A 22,227-nucleotide genomic window follows, 5' to 3' on the forward strand; every position below is an offset into this window, starting at 1 on the left:
TTTTCATCTTTTTTCCTCCTCTAAGGCTTTTACTGATAGCATAATCCTGTAATCTCAACCCTGGGAAGGCTGAAGTGGATCACTTGAGCTCATTTCAAGGCTGACCTGGGCATTGGCAAGAACCCAGCTTAGACAACATGCACGGTGCTTTACCTTACATCCTGTTGCTCGGACTTCTTCCTGTGCAGAATTTTCATCGGCTGCTAAGTGATCCTTGGCTCACACTGAGGAGTGGAGCACTTTAAAAATGGACCTCTAGATAGGTAATTTTTATTCTTTGGTCTGAGTTACTGGAGTTCTCCACCCTGTCCGAAGGGTAAAGATTGGGTTTGCAGTCTTCTCAAAGAGGGAAGAAGGTAGATGGATATATCCAGAGAACCATTTCAACTGCTTCAGAGACTACTAGTTTCTTGCCAGGATGGGAGAGTCCGTTGGCTCCTGGAAGACCTGGCAGTCTTATATTGTCATCAGACTTTAAACCAGGCCTTTCTTCATTACCCATATGTCTACTGGTACTTGGACATACCACGTATGCCATTGGGAACTCTAGGGGTATTTTGAGATCCTTCCATGCTGACAACATTCGGTTTCTTTACATTTGCTCATAAGTTTGTAAAGCTTGTTTTCTCTTATTTGAAGCCCTCCCTGTTTTCATTTTGCAATTTCTGATATTTAGAATTTCAGAAGAGTAATGGTGTGTGTGTGTGTGTGCGCGCGCGTGTGTGCGTGCATGTGTGTGGTTGGTGGAAAGCTTGAGGGAGATAAAGCAGGTAGATTAAAATGTTGACAGCTCATTACCCTTTTAGGATTGTAGTTCAGTATAGAGACCTTTGGTATTAGGTTGTTAGGTAGCTTTGGTGTTTGTTCTTTATAGTGGTGGTACTGTCAATCCTCAGGCAAGGAGCTTTCTAGGTGTCTTGTCCAGAATCAGTTTTGGGTCTTGGTTTACTAGGTATGTGCTACTAGGTGAGTTGTTTTTCTGGGTTTCTGTTTTTCCTTTCTTTAAAATATGTATTACAAAGCTAGGCCTTTTCAGTCTAATTACTCTTTGCTCACTTACATGACAGTTGCTTCATTATAAGCTGTTCCCAAGTTAGAATTCAGTGTGTTATGTAGATGGTAAATTCCACTTACCAGGTCTATATTCTGTATATTAAAAACTTGTTTTACGCTTTTTAGAATGTTTTTCTTTAGACTAACTTTGTATTTTGTGTTTAGGATTTTGAGGTATAACAATCAGAAAGACTGAACCCAATGTCTTAACAGAGTATCTGTGTTGATCTATAAATGTGTGCTTTTTTGACTTGGGTTTTCCCCCCCTCCCCTCACCCTAACCACCCAGAAAGGGTTTCTCTTGAAACTTGCTCTGTAGACCAGGCTGGCCTCAAACTCCCAGAGATCCGCCTGCCTCTGTCTCCTGAGTGCTGGGATTAAAGGCATATATGCTTTTTTTTCCTTTTTTTTTTTTTAAACCAAATTTTGGTAAGGCTGAAAATGTAGGGTACATCTGTATTCACTGCTGGCCACATTAAAGCAGTTAACTTATCTTAGTTTAGAAGTGTTGTCTGAATTTCCTTGGGTAAAGTGATTCTAGCCAGCTAAATACCCAGTTTTGCAAATTCAATTTGTTGTCATAATTTCTTCTCAATTGCTTATAATCTAGTAAATTGGGGGAAGGTTGATTATAATGTATTTTAAAGAGGTCTTGTAGACCATCTGTTTCTGCATCAATTGTAAGGCAGTGTTGCCTGGGAGTTTTTATTTTAAACGCCCCCCCCCCCCAAGTGTTCTTAGCTATGCTAATGTATTAAAGACCATTGCTCAAAGCTAGAATAATAAGCTTTCCAGTTTTTGCTTTTATCTCCTGTACAGGCAAGGGCACATAATTTATCACGTTTTAATCATGAATCCTACATCTAGCATAGAAGGAAAATATTCAGATGATTGATAGCGTTCTAGTGAATATGCAAGATGGCAGCAGTGCGTGGCCATAGTTGAGGACAACTGACTTAGTGGTTCTTAAATTCTCTGCAGACAGTATACACTTATACTGTATGCGCCTTGACCCTCTCACCACTGATGTTGCCGTCCATTGTATTATGAATTAACTAACAGAAACTGTCATGCTGTTCAAGTGCTGAGTTGGGCTGGTTAGGCATTTACTCCATTGTCCTCAGCATCTTAGACTCAAGGATGTCTTGTGGTACCTTCATTGTCAAAAGCCTTAGATTAAGACTTCTGGGTTCCAGGGAACTATGTGATTTAGGAAGGTGAAGGATGGTATATTTCTAAGGTCAGGGGAAAGACCTTAGAAAATTACATTAGGGCTGGACATGTGCCTAAGGAGGGAAGCCTTGGGCTCATTTCTCAGTTCCCCAGTTTAAGAAAGTACTTAACAATTGTTTCAGAATTAGATTCTGTGTAATGTGAGGGTGTTCAAGCACTCCAAACTTGCTTGTAAACTTGCAATGGGAAGAATTTTTAAAGCTCTCAAAAATGCAGGTAGTCACTGATAAAGGTTTTAGAGTTCTATTTTGGAAAACAATGTTGGCAACAATGCTTCCAAGTTAATTTGTATATATTTGTAATTGAATTGGTTGTATTCTGTTTGCACTCTAAAATTTGAAGGCAAGGTTACCTCCTTGCTTTTTAATTTCTTTTAGAAAAAAAATACTGGAAGAAACTTAAGAGATCTGTTAATGCCAGTACCTGAATGTGACATTTAACATGTCATGGAAACTGCTTTGAATAAATACTTGAGAAAAGGAATTACATAATTGCCTTTTTTTGTTGTATGAGTGGGAGTGGTTATACTGAGCTTAATCACATTTTTTATAAAACAGGTATGAGATTGAAGTGGAATCCTTATTAAAAGTTTTGAAAGATGGCCTTTTGAGTATTATAATAGAGATGGCTAAATCAGTAAAATAAACTAAAACATTGTAAATTGCTTCTACAATCACTGGTCTATAAAGCATGCTACTGCCAATCAGTTTTATGTATTAAGACCTATCAGCATGTCTTTCAGTACTTGGTTGACTTCATTTTAAATTATAAGATGTTCTCTGTACCTTTTAACATTTTCAATACTTACTCTTCCCAGGCAAATTTCATTGGGACTGTTTCCATTGTAGAAGCTTCCTTGTAGATTCTTCAGATGAAGCTTTCATGGGGTTTTAATTTGCACTAATTTTTATTTTCTGAAAGATCACTTATGTTTATAATGTAGTGCTTTTGTTTTACAATTAAACTCTTATAGCACTCATGCATTTTTTTGCACTGTCTTTTTTCCACTCTGTTTAAGCTATTCTCTTGGGTCTTTAAATAAAAGTCTTTAAATGAAGATCTTTAGTTGAGAAGGTAAGAAACTGCAAGCATCACATAAGAACTTTAAATGATGGATCCTTTAAAAAGGGTTTATATACAAGGAGTCAAAAAATATTATACATTGAAGAATCAATGAATTTGATAGACAAGGGTTTTAGTTTTTCCCAGAACACTCATGAGGAAGGTTATGAGAGTGGTGAGATTTTGTATTGAGGGTTTTTGCTCTTTGGCTTCTATTTTTGGAAAACAGGAAATTTGATTAGATGCTTAATGGCAGCAATATTGGCCAAGGTTGTCTCAGTAGTGGTAAATTCAGGAGGCAAAATGGTACTTCCCATTTCCTTTTTGTGTCTTGTGTTTTACTTTTTTGAGACTTGCTTTGTATTCGTAGCTGGCCTGGAATTGTTTACCATGATGGCCTAAACACTGGCATGCTCTGCCTCAGCCTCTCCCAAGCATTGGGATTGCAGGCATGTACCATTAGTCCAATGTGTTTACAGGAGTGTGGGTTAGTGTGTTGGCCTTGCCAAGCCACTTTGCAAGTCTTAACAAATGACCTGTTTGAAACTAGCCTTTTCTTTTTTCCTTTCTCCCTTCCTTCCTTCCTTCTTTTTTTTTTTTTTTTTTTTTTTTTTTTAATACTGGGTTTCTCTGTGTATCCTTGGCTGTCCTGGTCTTGGTTTGTAAACCAGGCTGACCTCAAACTCACAGCAATCTGCCTCCCTGAGTGCTGGGATTACAGGTTTGTGCCACCATGCCTGGAAACTAGCCTTTTCTTAAAAAAAAAAAAAAGTCAGATAGGTTTTGCCATAATTCACACATGAACCTCTCTAGAGGCTTGTGAGTTTTTATTGAGTATGGCTCTGGATTGTCAAGCTTCCTGTTTAACACATTGAATGGGAATTGTGTGCAGGTCCTGTTGTTTGCCTTACTGATGTTGGCTAAATTAAACTCTGGACATCCATTTTTTTCTGGCTATAAAATTATAGTAACTTCCTTGCCTATGGACATAACTGAGGCATATTTACATTCTTTAAAGTTAGCATTTCTCTGCCTCACGATGAAACACTCGGGTTCCATCCCAGAATGTTTGGAGTATCTTCAGAGGTGGAGTCCAGGTACCTGTTAATATTTCTGTCATGTTCCTTTAACAACCTTCCTAATGCTGCAGCCTACAGTTCCTCATGTTTACCCCAACCATTAAAATTTTTTGCTACCTAGTGACTAATTTTGCTACTACTATGAATCATAATGTAAATACCTGATAGACAACTGTGAAAAGGCCAGTTCGCCCCCAAAGGGGTCTTGACCCACAGTGTGAGAGCCATTGTTTTAATCCCATTTTGGGTGGCAGAGGCAGATAACCTGAGTTCCAGGCCAGCTAGGGCTGCATAGTAAAACTCCAGATTTCTGATTGTAATGCTGAGGCTTGGGAATGAAGCTTCACTTTTCTTGTGTATATCTATGAAGTTTATGAGTGAGAAAGTTTATGAGTGGCTGATGTTAAGTAAGTGCCTCTGCGTACAGAATAGAGGAATAGAATGTATAGTTGGTGCCACACAAACAGGACAAGGGCCTTTGGGCACTGAAGGAACTCCACTTTTGTTTCTGTAGTTCCGGGATTCTCTGAATTATGAAACTTACAGAACATGGGTAAAGAAGTCTTGGAATGTGGCTGATTGAATTGGAAAGAAGAGCTGAAGGTTTTTATGGTTTCAGATTACTGGCTAGCTGAAATTGTGTGTACTGAAACTAGAAATAAGTAGAATCAAGTAGATTTGTGTGGAAAGGAAAGTAAGAGTTTAGTTAGGGAATCTAAAATCTGAGGTGCTTGCACTGATACTCAAGTGGCTGTAGTACTGGGAGTTGAGAAGTTGGTATTCAGGCTAGAGCTGCAGAGGGCAATAGGGGAGCAAAGAAATGCACCTTGGGATATCAGAAATAAAAACCAAAAGTTGGGCCATGTTGTAGACTGAAGGCCTACTGTATATCTCCAGCAGCATTCCGTCATTAGTTTCCTTCCAGGGACTCTGACAACTTGGGCTTCGGTCTTCCTGGATGGACAATGGAAATGGTCTCAGAGTTGTTGGGAAGATTAAGAGTCTAATTACCAGCAGACTGTGTGCTGAATTAATTTGTCACTGCTGACTGCTTTTGAATGTTGATACAAATAGAGCTTGTAGGAGTCAAGTCCCAACTCCTTTGTAACTCATGATGTAGTGATGTGTGCCTGTCTTGGTCATTCCTTGAATTTATTTTCTGTTATGTAGTATTTATAGGTGCCGTTTATGCCATTTTTCTACTTCCCTTAAGGGAAATTAAGGAAATCCTAATGCAAGCTTTTCTTAGGATTATATACAGCAACTTGTATGTACAGGCATCATCCTGTTTCTGACATGATTTCTCTGTGCTAATGCCTCCAAGCTGATTGGTGCAAAGCAGGGCCACAGCCAGCTTGAGAACGTAAGTGAAGGAGGTCTGTGATGCCCTGATACTTGTTTCTGCTAAGGTTTCTTCTGGCAGTCTTAAGCCCAGAAACCAGAGAGTGAGTCATTTCTAAGCAATGCTTTCTTTAGGCAGTTTTCTTCAACTCATACATTCACATTGTCTTGAAAAATCCTTAAATTCTGCCTGATTGTATAGGAAATGAAGCATTGACACTCCTTCAGCTTGGGACCAGGGTGATAATGAAGATGAGCTTAAAGACCTCAAAATTCAAGACAGGCTGTAGCCTGGGGACAGCATTTGCCTGGTATGTGCAAGGCCCTTGGTTTGTTCCCTAACCCCACCTCCTAAAAGACTCACCATTCCTTGAGGCTTTTGGTTCTTGGCTTTCTTATATGTAAAGTGAGGGAACTAGGTTAGGTGCTTAACTTTCTAGCAATAATTATGCTAATATGTGCTATTAGAATACATGTTATATTTACAGAATTGTAATTGGCCAGTTTTGTATGACTTCAAAAATAATGTCTGTGATATATGTGACAGTATTTTTTTCTTTTTTAGTTTTTTGAGACAGGATTTCTCTGTGTTTCTGTCCTGGACTAACTTTGTAGACCAGGCTGGCCTCAAATTCACAGATACCCACCTGCCTCTGCCTCCCAGAGTACTGGGATTACAGGAGTTTGAACTAAGCCTGGCAATTTTTGTTACTATTCAAATTCTTTCACCTATAAACAACGTGTCAGGCAACAAACCTTACTGAATTGTCCTATCTGACCCACAATTAAGGGGTCATAGAGAACACTCATAATTCAAATGGGTCTTGTGGTTCTATGCCAGTGAATGCTTGATTCAGGAAATAACTTTCAAGCTGTATGATCTTGAGTAGATCTTTAGGTCTGCATTTCTTTTTCATCTAAAATAAAAGTACACGTAATAGCTTCTGTGTGCCTAGCAGTGACCTATAGTCTTTACCTGATACTATGTTTAAAGCACATTACTGTCACAGTACAACTCAGTGATGTACTGCAACCCCAGCCATTACTATGTATGAGAGGCAGCACTGAGCAGCACACTTTCCCCTGGGTATGTGAACTGTCAAGGATTACATACTGTGAATGGAATGTGCTTTTCTAGCTGAAGGGAGAAACAAGCAAGGCACCTGTTGGAAGTGCCGGCCACTGCTCATTCCCACAGTTCTTTAAAGTCAGCTGGCCTGGTTCCCTGTCACTGTGCCATTTTAATTAGGTTTTTTTTTTTTTTTCTTTAGCCCTGGCTGGCATGGAACCCACTGTCCCTCCAGCTCAGAGCTTGCCTACCTCTGCCTCCTAAATGCTGGGACTAAGAGAATATTATACCATGCCTGGCTTACTTCTCTTTTTCCTTTTTCTTTTTAAATTTTCTTTGCGACACTATGCTGCCTAGGTTGACCTAAAATAACAGATTTTTCCCAGGCTTCTAAGAGCTGTAGTTACATGCATGAAATTAAACGACTTTTAAGACCTTGAGTTGGTGACATGGCTGAGCGGGGAGGGGTGCTTGCTGCCAGCTTTGATAACCTGAGTCCCTGGAATGTCTGGTGGGAGGAGAGAACCAGCACTCAAAGCCACCGCTTGACCAACTTCATAGACACTGGTATGTACACACACACAGATACACAGTGAACAAAAGTTAAAGGAAAAGGACTTTGGTTTCCATTTGGAGGACACCACTCAAGCCCCTTGCGAATAAGTTGCTGAGTAGAGCTGGATGCTCTGATTGTCAACAAGTCTTAGTGACTTGAAGTTCCTGGGTAAGACGTCCTTTAAGCAACACCATAGGGCTCTCTGGGTTGTAAGCCAGGACAAAGCCTGTGGCCTGTAAGAGAATCTGGCTTAGTATTTTTTGGGTCCTTACATAAGGAATTGCCTCCTATAAAACACAATGGTTTGAATTTTCATTTCAAATAAAGATGAAACTGTATGCACATGTTAAAATTCTCATTTCTAAGGGTATTATGGGGTTAATTGTGGATTTCAGTATGATTATCTGAGTTAATGCATTAATTCAGTAACCCACTATTAACAGAAAAGACTTAGATGACATTTACCATGTAGGAAACACGACTATTCATACATATCAGCTCCCAGGTGAGGAACAGGACATGGTATAAAGTGTCCCAAGACACATCGGTCACCACAGGTAGCACAGCTGAGTTGAGCTTCAGTAATGTAATCTCAGGGTTTGCGCTTTTTTAAAGATTTTACTTTTGAAACATGTTCCCACATTGTAAGTAAGCTCAGATTTGCCCTGGAAAACACTATGCCACTTAGGGTATAGCCTTGAGCTCACAGTGGTCCTCCTGCTTCAGTGCTAGGATTATAGGCATGAGTCTCCATGCTGTTTGTCTTTTGTTTTGAGCTAGGATCTTGGTATATACAGGTTGGCCAGCCTGGACTTGGTAAGTAGGTGAGCTGGCCTTGATCTCAGATCTGCCCACCTCAGCCTCCTGAATGCTCGGGTTAACATGCATCCCATCACTCAATCTTCCGGGTGAGGGAGGCTAAGGAGGAAGGGCAGCAGTAATGAAGCAGTGTTAGGGAGACAGAGGTACAGAAACAGAAGAGTCAGAGGATGCTGAAGGGCCAGGAAACTATCCTCTTCTCCATCTCCACCACTAAGAGAGCTCATAGCTACTGTGTGCAGAACTCTGTAATTCCATGTAACACTTTATTGGTCAGGTGGGTATTACATGTGTACTTAAAAGAATGATAATGATTGACAGGAGAATTGCAAAGGTGGTAATTATAATCTTGAAGCATTTCCACCATATCTTGGGAATCTTCCTTGTGTTTTCAAATTCTTCTGCCTGAAATAAAAATAAACACGAACTTAGAATTTTCTATTTCTGAACTTAAACTGATGAAAAGCATCTGAGAGAATCGATTTAGTTTAGTGTTAGCCAATTCCAAGAAGAGTCAGTAGGACCCAGTAAGTCGGGAAAGGGAAGTGCCACAGTTCTAGTTGCCTGTGCTGAGCTGTGACTTTATCACGGCTCGGACCTTGAACAAGTTTTCTCATCTTCCGTCTTCTTTGTGGTTTTACTGAATTACCTTATAATCCAGTCTAAGTTCTACCACATTTCTGTCCTACACATCTTGCCTCAGTTCTTAAAGATTTATTGTCTGTGTGTGCCGTTGAATTCCCTAGAGCTGAAGTTACAGGGAGCTCTGGGACCCAAACTTGGGTCTTCTGGAAGAGCTGCAAACACTTTCAACTGCTGAGAATTGAGAAGAGCCCTCTTGTTCTCAATTATTTTCCAGTTAATCAGTAAGTTAATGCAGTTAATCAGTCATATGGTGTTAGATAAAATAAAGTGATGCTTGTCTGTAGTCCCTGCACTTGGGAGGCAGAGGCAGGCAGATCTGTGAGTTAGAGGCCAGCCTGGTCTACAATGCCAGTCCAGGACAGCCAAGGCTACAGAGAAACCCTGTCTTGAACTCCCCCCCCCCCCCCCAAAAAAAAAGACCCTTTAAGCCAGGCATGGTGGCACATGCCTGTAATCCCAGCACTCAGGAAAGCAGAGGCAGGAGGATCTCTGTGAGGCCAAGGCCAGCCTGATCTACAAAAGTGAGTACAGGACAGCCAAGGCTATACAGAGAAACCATGTCTCAAACACACAAACGACCAAGAGAAAGAAGTATGGCATGCATTCTTGCCTGTTTTGTTTCATTTTATATTCTCAGTGTGGGACAGCGCAGGGCATACAGTAAACTAAGTATTTATTGAATTAATGACAGTTTAAATGGGGGCAATAATATTTGCTGTGCAGTTCCATAGGCTGTATCGATTAACTAAGTGACTGCAGCACATCAGAGATGACTGCCTTCTGAGAATTTTGTTGTTCACTAGCCATTTTCATATCTAGTTGGATATTGTTGGAATTTGAGTCTATAATGTCCTCCACACACTCATGCTGTTCCTCAGCTACTGGTGCTACCGGTAAGCGTGGGGGTGGGGGTCTTCGGGAGTGGCAGCACTACTGGAAGGTGCTCAGAGGAGAGCCTTTTGGAGATTATACCAGCTTCTGCTGCTGGCTCTCTTTCCCACACGTCACTGAACTGAACTGTTCCACAATTCACTCCTGAACTAGAGCTGTGAGCCAAAACCAAGAATTTTCTTCCTTGTTTCTGCCAGGTAAGGTGATCAGAGATCTAGAAATACAGATGTGAATTATGCTCAGTGCTTTATCATAGATATGTGGCATTTAAAATATATATATTTGTTTAACGTGGATGGGTGGTTTGCATGCATGTTTGTGTATCACTGTAAGTGTAGTACCTGTGGATCCCAGAGAAGGACATTGGATCCCCTGGAACTGGAGTTAGAGATGGTTGAAAGCTGCCATGTGGGTGCTAAGAATGAACCTGGGTCTTTTTGAAATTAAGTGTTTTTAACTTCTGGGCCATTTTTCTAGCCCTGACCTCACATGCTCTTTAGTTATTTTTCTTTGAAATTTGTTTTTTAGATTTATTTTATGCATGTGCATGTTTTGTCCGCATGTCTAAATACCACATGTGTGCCTGGGGGCCCTCAGAAGTCAGAAAGAAGGTGGCAGATACCCTAGAACTTATGGTTGCATATGGTTTTGAGCCACCACTGGGTGCTAGGAATCATGGTTAGTTTCTCAGCAAAAGCAACAAATACTCTTAGCCACTGAGCCATCTCTCTAGCCACAGCCTCATATTTCTAATGTAAGACTGGTTATGAGAGAGAGCCCAGGCTTATGTACCAAGATAAATAAATAACATGGTTATTTCTAAGCATCCGCTGTGGAGAAGCCAGGTGACTAGTCACTTTTCAGTGTATTAGAATTTATTGGGTACTAAGATGTAAGAGCTACACAATGTGCTTCGTGTGTGTGTGTGTGTGTGTGTGTGTGTGTGTGTGTGTGTGTGTGGTTTTTCGAGACATGGTTTCTCTGTCTATCAAGGCCTGGCTGTCCTGGACTTGCTTTGTAGACCAGGCTGGCCTCGCACTCACAGAGATCTGCCTGCCTCTGTTTCCATCTCCTGAGATTAAAAACTGGGATTAAAAGTGTGCGCCGCCATGCACAGCTTCATATGTGTTTTTATACTAAGGTTTACTCAATGTATTAGTTAGGTTTTATTGCTCTGAAGAGACGTCATGACCATGGCAACTCTTTAAAAGGAAAACATTTATTTGGAGCTGGCTTACAGTTTCAGAGGTTTAGTCCATTATTGTCATGGTGGGAAGCATGGCAGCGTGCAGGCAGACATGGTGTTGGATAAGATGCTGAGAGTTCTACATCTTGATCTGCAGGCAGCATATCAGAAAGAGACAGGGTGCCACACTGGGCAGAGCTTGAGCAGAGGAGACCACACTTCCTTCAACAAGGCCACACCTACTCCAACAAGGCCACACCTCCCAATGGTGCCATGCCCTATGGCCAAGCATTGAAATAGGTATAGGGGGGCTATACCTATCCACACCACCATACTGGATAATCCCCCAAGTATTCCTGTTTTATAGTGGTGCAGAAAATGAGGCAGAGGTTTTAGTTACTTAAGATTTTATAGTAAGTGATGGGGCTAGAATTCAAACCTCAAATTGCATGACTCCACAAAGGTTAGGAAAATATTAAGATACAGGCAGTCTCTACATTCTCTTAGGTAATTTTTTTTTTTTTTCCCTTCTATCTTCTGAGGCACACTGCTATGCCGGCTACTGGTTCTCTAACACTGAAATGGTGTGAGATGAGACAGCATGGACTGGACTGATGGCTTAGTGGTTAAGAGCACACACTGTCTTTGCAGAGGGCCCAAGTTTGAATCCCAGCACCCATATTAGGCAGCACACAAATACCTGTGACTCCAGGGTTATCTGACCCCCTCTTGTGGCCTCCTTGGGAACCTGCACTCATGTGCAGACACTGCACACAAAACACATAATTAAGAAAAATAAAATGCTTTTAAAGATGAGCTGTACTCGTTACAGTACTTTAAAAGCATATAGGCATAATGCACAGGTGAGATGAAGACCCACAGAGGGCAATCGTTTCCTAAAATCATCTGTGACAACTTTGAACACCAAGTGCCAATTGAGAATGTCCCAGTAGAAGAAAAGGATGGAAACTAGAACAGCGGTTATGCTTTGTGGGTGCTGATTACAGTCAGCAACTGGTGGCAGCTTTGCAAGTACAGATGATAAGGAATAGGGCCATTCATCCTCCTTCTTCTGCTCTTGGACTCCACCTCTGTAGCTAGTCTTTGCTATGTTGTGGGTTCCTTTTGCTACCTTTAACTCCCTGGTTTCAACCCTATCACTAGATAAAAGAGAAAGATGGAGAGGGGGGGAGAGAGAGATCGCTGAATCTAATTTCTTTTCTTTTGTTTCTTCTTTGAGCACAGCTATTTACAAATCGCAAACAACCTCTCTGAATGACCAACTACCAACTCTGCTTCTCAGGGTCCTAGCATTTATGTACCCTCATAAACTATCTGCATCTGGCAAAACCACACCTCTGCCAACCACTTGGCAAATCATAGTCAGCTGCTTCAAAGCAGTCCCATATCCTCACACCTGGGATTTAAACAAACAAACAAATAAACATGTAATATTTCTCTGTCTTTGAAGAAACCAAAATTCCAGAATTCTCACTACACACCTCCCATTTCTCTAGGCTGAACTCCCTCCACCTAGAGTTTGCGTCCTTTCTTTCTGACTGCCTTTTGCTGTTTCATCAGCTACTTTCTCTATTGCTGATATTTTCCTTCCTCGTTGTAAAATATGTCTGTACTCCTTTCGGATACACCCCTTTGAGGAGCATCGAAACACTGGATAAGATTTTGACTTTCTGGCCCAAACAATAGGAAAGAAGACTGAAGGCCAATGAATTAAACATGCACGTTAAGTCTACCGTGCCTCAAAAACAATGTGATTCCAAACAAAAAACTTGACACACAAGAGGATAGCAAGTCCACAAGGAGGCACTTGACACCGTAGTCATTAAGGAAATTTGAAATAATAACCCAGTGAGGCACCACAGTCAATATAGTAGCAACACCAGGAATAATAACAGGAAGCAAATATTGAAAGTAATATGGTTGGAGGGTGAGATGATTCAGTTACTGTGGCAAATGGTTGGGCAGTTCCTTTGTTTGTTAAACAGTAACCACAGGACCCAGCAATTTGATTTCCATGTATATGAAAAAACGATTTGGGAGCCAGGTGTGGTAATGCATGCCTTTAATCCCAGCACTCTGGAGGCAGGCAGACATATCTGTGAGTTTGAGGACAGCCTGGCCTACAGAGCAAGTTTCTGGACAGACAGGGCCACATAGAGAGCTCCTGCTTTAAAAAGGTAATTTGAATACTGTTTTCAATTTTGAATGAAGTCCTGTAAAAAATGAACCTGTGGGGCCAGCAAGAGGGTTCAGAAGGTGAAGGTGCTTGCCACCAAGTCTGGCAACATGGATTAGATTCCCAGAGCCCGTATGACAGAAGGAGCATACACACACGTGCACGAATACGCGCACACTCACGCATGCATGGGTACACAGGCATGCATGTGCACACACACATGCATATAAATAAATGCATTAAAAATGAGCCTGTATGTAAACTTTGTAGTTTTATTATTCACAATAGAGGGTGCAATGTCATATGATTATACTCTTAGCAATTGGGAGACTGAGTCAGGAAGAGTGTTAAGCATGAGGCCAGCCTGAGCTATGTAGACCATGTCTTGAAAAAACCAAGAGCTGCAGATATAATGCAATGGTACTGTGTTTGCCTATCATATACAAGGCGTTGGATTTGATTCCAGCACCACCAAATAAAACAACACAAAGAAAGTTCCAAATTGGGCTGAAGAGATGGCTCAGCGGAAAAGAGCATTGTCTGTTCCTCCAGATGTCCTGAGTTCAATTCCCAGCAACCACATGGTGGCTCACAATCATTTATCCTGGAATCTGTTGCCCTCTTCCAGCATGCAGGCATACATGTTTATAGAACACGCATAAATAAAACCTTAAAAAGTACCAAATGTTTATCAGTTTCATTAATGGATAAGCAAATTGGGGTAAATGGAATGTTAAGATAATGGAATATTTTTCAGTAAGAAAAACAGTAGTGAAGAAGTTATTCATGCTTCAACATAGATAAAATTCAAATCCACAACAGTAAAAAGACAAATACAAAAGTTTAGGATATGTGTAGGCCCATGGAGACAGAAGGTAGTCTCCTTTGGGCTGGGGGGTGACTAAGTGGTGAGATTTCCTTTTAGGGGAGGTGAAAATGTTCTGGAACTAGATAGAGATGACAGGTAGACAGCACTATACATGTACTGTCCTTCAACTACGTCAAAATGCTAATCTTAAGTGCATTTCACCTTCGTCTGAGAATACTATTTTGGAGGCTCAGGGCATTGGCTGCACTGCACAATCACCCACCACCCATGTCCAGCACACCCCACGTAACGGCCAGCTCTGAGGGGTAAGGGTGCAGACAGGATCACTGGGGCTCGCTGGCTTCCAGAATTCCTGAGAAAAGGTGAGCCCCCGGTTCAGAGAGACCCTGCCTCAAAGGAACAGGAGGAGAGTGATAAAGAAGCACAGGTGAAGGCCTCTTCTGGCTTCTCTGTGTACACACATACATACAAATTATTAAAAAATTCTAATCTGTGGCAGAGATCTGATTAAGTATTAAGCCATTTGCTTCCAGCTAGTTACAGTCACAAAAGGTTAGGAGTAAAACATATAACCACCAATGGGCAGAGTACAGACCAAACAATATGGAAATATACCACATGGCATTTTATAAATAGTTTATATACATGATTAGATGTAGTCTTTGAAGACAATAACCACTAAATTATAAAATGTTTAATCTTACAAGGCATCCAACCAAGTACACTGAATCCAAACAGTATTTTATCATGTTATTAGATTAAAGAAGAAACATTATCAATGTAGAAAAGGCATTTGATATCACTATTTGTGATAAAATTTCTATCAAATAAATAGGAGTGGAGAGGAACTATCATAAACTGATAAATGGATTGGACCAAAATCTGAATATAAAATCAACAGTCGACTGGGAAGTGTTTCAGTGTTCATTCCATTAGGGATGAAATGACTATTTTAGATATTGCCATTCCTATGTTGTTCCTGACTAATGTAAGAAAAAATATAGACACATACAATATGATGAGAATATATACATATATGCTTCTAATCTGAGTATTCTGCCTGCTTATTTAGAAGTAAAAATAGTAATATTTAATTTGCTGTAATATTAATCACATTATCAATAAATGCATTATTTTTGAGTAGTTTTTTCTCTTAAAATTTGTTTAACATTTTATTTCACCTTTATTATGTTTTAACTTTGTTTCTATGTATACTTTATTATAATTATGTTGCATTATTCTAAAACTGTATATATAATTTATGCATATATTTAAATGTATTCTTAGTAATATTTTACTTGTTTATTTATTTTTGTGAGACATGGTATTTAAAACAATACTGCTCACAATACATAAAACTCAGAATGGAGAACAGCAAAAGATCAGCGGTGACACAAAGGTGGAAGAAGGCTCCTGGGGTAGAGGGGTCAGGGGAGGAGGATGGAGACAGCGACAGAGGACAAGAAGACTGTACTTATAAAAAACAGTAATGATGTGCTGTAAGAGGTTAAATGGACATATTTCAGAAAAAGGGCTGAACTTCAAAACCAGGTTGGAAAGGAATAGGTAAATTAGATTTCATTAGTATAAAATAAAAAAAAAAAAATCACTGGGGCCTATTAGCTGGCTCACTGGGCAAAGGTGCTTGCTGACAAGACTGACTACAGAGCTCAACTTTGTGTCACAGTTCAAAACTGCAGGAGCACAGAACGGACTCATTGTTCACTGGGGCAAGAGTCGGGGTAGCTGCCATCAAAAATGACCTAGTAAAAGGCACGTTCACATCCTGATTGTGCTTACAGACTCTCCAGTGCATCAAGGGCACTTGCACTGGAGCGTGGTTACATGAAAATGTGTCCTGATGAAGGTCCAAGCCACATGGCCTCTGCTACTCAAGCTGTCATTTCAGTGTGAAAGCAGCCAAAGACAAAAACAAAATCCAAAAAAAAAAAAAAAACCCACAACAAAACAACCAAAAACGACCCAGAGGCTAGGCTGAGGCTGTCTCTGTGGCCAAACCAGCCACTCCAGCATGCTAGCTGAGAATGGCGCTTGATGGCAAGTCCCTGGAATCCACACGGTGGAAAGGAGAGAGATGACGCAGGAAGTTGTCGCCTGGCCACATTGGTGGATATGTCCACCCCCACCCGCACACAATAAATAAAAATTTTAAAAAAATTCTGATGTGAAAAATAAATGGATGAAGGGAAAAAACTGGTGTTAATCATCAGAACTCAATGTGTGAACTTTGATTTTTTTCATGGTGGCTACATTCCAGAAAAGATGAGTGAAAATTAGTAGAAAATGCTGGAAGGCAACTGTCCAGATTAGTTCCCAAAGTATTTGTTTAAGTTTGGGAGACAAGTGAAAGTTGACAGGATGAAATTATGAGCACTCAGCACCAGCGTTAGCAGTTATGAGCGCCATCAGCTCTGCTTCATTCACCACCCGTTCTGCTTCCCCCTTCCGTTATCCTGATGCAAACGATACAATTTTAGCCATCAATGTTGTAGTATGAATCTTTCTAAATGACTTTTAAAACCATAATACATGATGATTATCACACCTAAAAGTGAATAATAATCCTTGCGTGTCATTTGCTATCCAATTACTCTTTTTCACAGGTTGCTTATTTTGCGTGCATGCATGTGTATGTGACTGTGTGCCCACAGGCCACAGGGCCAGTGTAGGAGTTGGGAAAGCTTGCTGGACTTGCATCTTTTCCTTCACTCTTTTTTGTTGTGAAGATGGAACTCAAGAGGTCAGACTTCATAGCAAGTACCTTTGCCTGTGAGCCAGCAGCTCTGAAATAATTCTTCTTCCTCCCCCTCCTCCTTCTTTTCTCAAGACAGGGTTTCTCTGTCTAGCCTTGGCTGTCCTGGACTCACTTTGTAGACCATGCTGGCCTCAAACTCACAGAGATCTGCCTGCCTCTGCCTCCCTGGGTGCTGGCATTACAGGTGTGCACCACTGTGTCCAGTGAAATTATTCTTTAATATTTCTATTACATTTCCCTTTCCTTGTCTTTGGCTACAAAGTGTTATCTCACAACAGCCTTGTGTGTTTTCACATAGAATGGGCTATCTCCAGGGCAGCAATGCTGTGCCTCTGTTTTCTGGAGGTCAGCATGCACACAGATTACTTACAGTTGCCTGGGGACCATCTGCTCCTTCAGTAATTATCCTCAGTGCTTCTGTCTCTCTTTCTAAAACTGTGTCCATGTTTCTCAACATAGTATTTTTTACGTCAGTCACCTGACTCTTCACTGTAGACATTGTGCTGTTACTTTGACTTTTATTGTATTCCACCTGTATAGAAACGAAATAGAACAACAACTTCGTTTGTATTAGTGAAACACAGTATTGTCAAGGGCATATCTCACTTTTCTAAGGAATCAACTGAGCCACAAATTGTCCTAGTCTTGCAAAACAGAAAAACAGATGAGGGGAGAGAGTCCCACCAATGTATCAATGAGGATTGGGTGATTTTCTTTTAATGATTTATTTAATCATTCTAAACAGAGACTTTACTTTTGGAGACATTTCATGTTCACTGTAAGGTACAGCTTCCTGACTGCTCCCTTGTTGCCACACAGCACAGTCTCTTTTACTATCAACAGCCTACACATAGTGGAACATTTGTTACAGGTGATAGGCCAGAGTCCAGTTTACACTGATGTGAACAGGATAGAAACTGTCAGCCAGTTTTAGGTGCAGGGAGCTCACTTCCTGTCCTTGAATAGAAGCTGGAAATGTCTTCTGATCTGGCTGAAGAGCAGAAATGCCGTTACTGTTGTGGACCTTAATTCCTTGACTGGTTTCTTGTTATCTTTCTCTTTTTGCCCAGCTTCCTGGAAGATACATATGAAGGTATGACCAAAATTCCACTCCAGATTCCTGGGATGGAGAGGCACAAGGACAGACTGACCAGCCTGCCCCACAAACCTCTGTAACTGGTCTTTTATTATTTTGTGGGTTCTTCTTTCTTCCACCCTTCTCCCCCAGTTCAACCCCCTAACACTCGATCTGACCTGAATAAAGTCAGAGGTTGGAAAGGGGGTGACGTTATCAGCAGACCACTTCCTGCTGATTACAGGTGTCCAGCTCCTGGGGGCAAGTTTTTGATCTTTGCCATCAGGACATCTAATTTCTTCTTGTTGTTATTTCTTTGTGCATGACTAATTGACAAGACATGACCAACAGTGACCAACAGCAGAGAACAGCAAACAATGCCCACCATCAAACAACAACAACCCACCTCACCTAGTGGGGCGCTAGCATTTATCTACCTTCTAAAAAGTTCCAAAATTCCAAACATCACACAACCACAGAAGCTAGCTGCGGCTGGCAAAATCATGCCCCTGCTAGAGCACTGGACAAATCACAGTCAGCTGCTGTGAAGCAGCCCCACATCCAAACCCGGGATTAAAACAAAAACATTCATATAATGTTTGTGTTTTTTTTTAAAAAAAAACAAAATTCCAAAATTCTCACTACATTTCCTCTCTTCTGTTTTAAGCCATTAATTGTGCTGGGTATAATGGAAAATTATAAACAGACATTTCAATGAACTAAGCACTTTTTGGGTCAGTGACCAAGGTTTTCAAAAGACCTCTCTTGCTCAATTCTAATCTTTATAACTTTTGATGGTATCATAGCTTTCCATTTGCTGTGGAAATATAAACAAATCTGAATCCCCAATGCAAAGCTTTTAATGCTAACACACCCTTATAGTATATAGACTGATTTAATTCCACAGTTTTTCTACAACTCAGTGTCTCTTGGTTGCTGTTCCTTTCTCATTAACATTCAAAAAATTAAGGCTAACAGAGCATTCTTTATTCTATCCCTGGGATCTTTATTCTGCCTTTTTGTTTTATAAGCATTTCTTTTAAGGTGCAATTAGCTATTTCTAAAACTGCATGTCCTGTAGATTTGTGTGGTATACCCACAGTGTGGTTTATATTATAATATGCAAAAAATTGCTTCATCTTGCTAGATACATATGTGGGGGCATTATACATTTTAATTCGTACAGGCATTCCCATAATAAGCATCATTTTTAGTAAATGTGTGATTACAGAATCAGCCTTTTCAGAACTCAAAGTAGTTGCTCATTAAAACCCTGAATACATGTCAATGGCATGGTGTACAAATTTACACCATGTTTTTAAAATTCTGCAAAATGAAACACATCTGACAGATTTCATTTTTTGGTAGCCCTACGGTTATTTCTGGTGGGTAATGGAGTTTGGTTATATAAAGAATAAGTAGGACATTTTCTTATAATTTCTTTGGCTTTTTGTCAAGTGACAGAAAATTTTTTCTTTAAACTTCTGTTAACAAGGTGTGTTCATGAAAATTTGAGGCTTCTAACACATTTTCTATTAAGAATTGGTCAGTTTATTCATTTCCTTGTGCGAATGGACCTAGTAAGCCTGTATGAATCTGAATATGGGTAATATACAATGGATAGTTTCTATTTCTGATTGCCTGTTGCAGTTGCATAAATAACAAGTTAATTCTGAATTATCAGGAAGAAATCCAGCATTTCTATATGCAAAACACATTGCATATTGAAAACCAGTAATTAAGAAATTCAGAAAAAAAATCTAATAATACCATAAGAATTGCATGCAGCTCTGATTTTTTTTTTAACTGAAGTATATGGGCTTTGAATTCCTTTGATCATTTTGCCTGACTTATGGCTTGTCATTCTCCACTTATTTGCATCAGTATAGAATGTAGGTTCTTCAGGATTCTTCTGGCATTCCTTTACAACAATTAGTTCTTTTTATAAACTAAAGATACTTGCTTTTGGGATATTTATTGTTAATTTCTCAAAAGTTACTACAAGCTCTTTATCAGTCTTCACTGATTATCCATAATGACAGCATCTCAGCATTAATATAAGGTACTATGAATTCTGATGGGTTTGTTACTGACAATTGACATAGTCTTATTTTACCCTTTATGATTAAATTAGAAGCTTTTTCTGTGTAAGTTTTAAATTTTTTACTTTGTTTTTGTGCTAAGAAAATCCATTCCATAATACTATCTTCCCTTCCCATAATGAGCCCAATAGGAGAATGAGTTGAAGGTAAAATAACCAAAATACCAAAAATTTGGGATCTGTGCAATCCACATATGGATCTTGCAGTCTTTCTACCAGAATTAACTTTCTCTGCTTCAACTGTGAACCATCTTGGACTGTGTAAGTCCAAACCTCCTTTTCACATTTGAAATTAATTACTTACCTTTGGAGTAATTAATCCAATGGTAGGTCGTAGCCAATTAACATCTCCCATTAAATTTTGAAATTCATTAAGAGTTTGCAACTGATTTTTTTCTGATATGTACCTTTTGTGGTTAATTTTTTTACTGACTTATTTTATAACCCAAGTAGATAATAGAATTTCCTCTCTGTAGTTTCTCAGGAGCTATCTGTAACCTCCAGCATGGCAGAATTCTTTGTGTTTCCTCAAACATTTTCTCTGTCTGTGTCAGAATCAGCCAACAAAATATCATCATGTAATGGTAAATAACTGATTGAAGAAATTGTCTAGTGGTTGTTGCACAAAATGCTGACATTAAGTTGGATTGTTAAACATTTCCATGTGGAAGAACTTTCCACTGATATCTTTTTATAGGTTGACTATTATTATAAGTACGTACTGTGAAAGCAAACCTTTCCCTATCCTGCTCATGGAAGGAATAGTAAAAAAAAAAAAAAAAAAAAAAAAAAAGCAATCTTTTAAACCAGTTATGATCATGGGCCATGCCTTAGGCAACAAAGAAGGTAAGGGAATTTCAAGTTGTAAAAGACTCATTGGTTAGATTACTCTATTCACTGCTTTTAAATCTGTTAACATCCTCTGTTTTTATGATTTCTTTTTATAATATCTACAGGAGAATTCCATAGGCTTGTAGACTCATCTATATGTTGAGCCTATAACTGCCCTTGTACCAGCTGCTCCAGTACCTGTAATTTTTTCTTAGTTACGGGCCATTGCTCCAGCCACACAGGCTTGTCAGTCAACCATTTTAAGAGTAGAGCTGTTGCTATATTCAGTATCCCCTATCCCCTTATAAATTTAGAAACGTAATCTCTGCTATGTCCTGTGTTTGGACAACGCACAGCCTGGGGTTGATTTTGATGACATATATCAATACCTTGCCCAGGAGCATCTACTACGTCACTCCTTATTTCATCATGGGCTGTCTCTGGGATTGCAGGACTATTAATCTGAGTACCCTACTGTTATGAAAGATTCATTCAGCCATAGAAGGCTTTACCTTTTTTTTTTTTTTTGAACTTCTGATCCCACACATTTAACCCACTGTATACTTTCTTTTATCTGAGATAACTTTGGAATTCCTAGAAATTTGCGTATAAACCTTTTGAAGTGGCCATTCTGAATTCCAAGATTATTGTGAAATGATAGTTACATGGGCTCCTTTTTTCCACCAAATCTTCTATTTCAATACAATTTACTTCTAACTTTAATTCTGGCCTCTGACCATTAACAACTGTTTGCTAGAACACATGTTTTTCAGATTTTCCAAACCCTCCTGTGTTTTCTACTAAAGTGGATTTGCCTTTGATGTGGGGAAACAGTAGCAGCTGAGCAATTCTATCTCCTTTGTTAAATTGCATTTCTCTTTTTACATAGGCCATAATTTTAGTTTGTCCTTTGAAGTCCTCACCTATAATTTTTGGGTGCACAATAAATCCTTGGAAAGTCAGTCCACTTCTCCCCATGATCGTTCCTATTGTACCTGCTGACAAAGGACTATACACTCCAGTAGTTATTTTATACCATCGGATTTTTGGTGATATTGTAAAATGTTTATCTGTGGCCAAGGCTAGAGCTGCACTGCCTGCAGTAGCATGTGTTCAATCCGAACTACTTAGTTCAAGACTTTTTGCCTGTTTGTTATTTCTTGGCTGCCAAGAGGCAAATAGCATGTACTTTTTGCTCTGGAACCCTAAGCCTGTTTTTCCATGGTAAAAAATTGCCTTGGATATGTCTCTTAGACCTACCTCCATTGGTCCAGTGGCAACCCCTGGCACATTGCCTGTCCACCCCTGGAAGCCTAGGCCTTTTTTCTGGTTTATATATTTAAGAAGAAGAAGAGGAGGAGGAGGAGGAGGAGGAGGAGGAGGAGGAGGAGGAGGAGGAGGAGGAGGAGGAGGAGGAAGAAGAAGAAGAAGAAGAAGAAGAAGAAGAAGAAGAAGAAGAAGAAGAAGAAGAAGAAGAAGAAGAA

General features: G+C 39.8%; 1 protein-coding gene across 2 annotated transcripts in view; it reads right to left on the reverse strand.

Moving 5' to 3' along the window:
* Positions 1-8,459: 8,459 nt before the first annotated feature.
* Positions 8,460-22,227, reverse strand: part of LOC129667124 (uncharacterized) — a 46,661-nt gene continuing 32,893 nt past the window's right edge. For both annotated transcript variants that reach the window (XM_055594609.1, XM_055594610.1), the window contains exons 5-6: positions 17,107-17,268; positions 8,460-8,617 (exon numbers count right to left, since the gene is read on the reverse strand). In XM_055594609.1, the coding sequence (XP_055450584.1) occupies positions 8,486-8,617; positions 17,107-17,268 (294 nt within the window). In that variant the 3' untranslated portion in view covers positions 8,460-8,485. The remainder of the gene's footprint in view (positions 8,618-17,106; positions 17,269-22,227) is intronic.

The sequence above is a fragment of the Psammomys obesus genome, unplaced genomic scaffold (assembly GCF_907164565.1).
Source record: "Psammomys obesus unplaced genomic scaffold, mPsaObe1.curated_primary_1811, whole genome shotgun sequence".
Classification (NCBI taxonomy): Eukaryota; Metazoa; Chordata; class Mammalia; order Rodentia; family Muridae; genus Psammomys; species Psammomys obesus.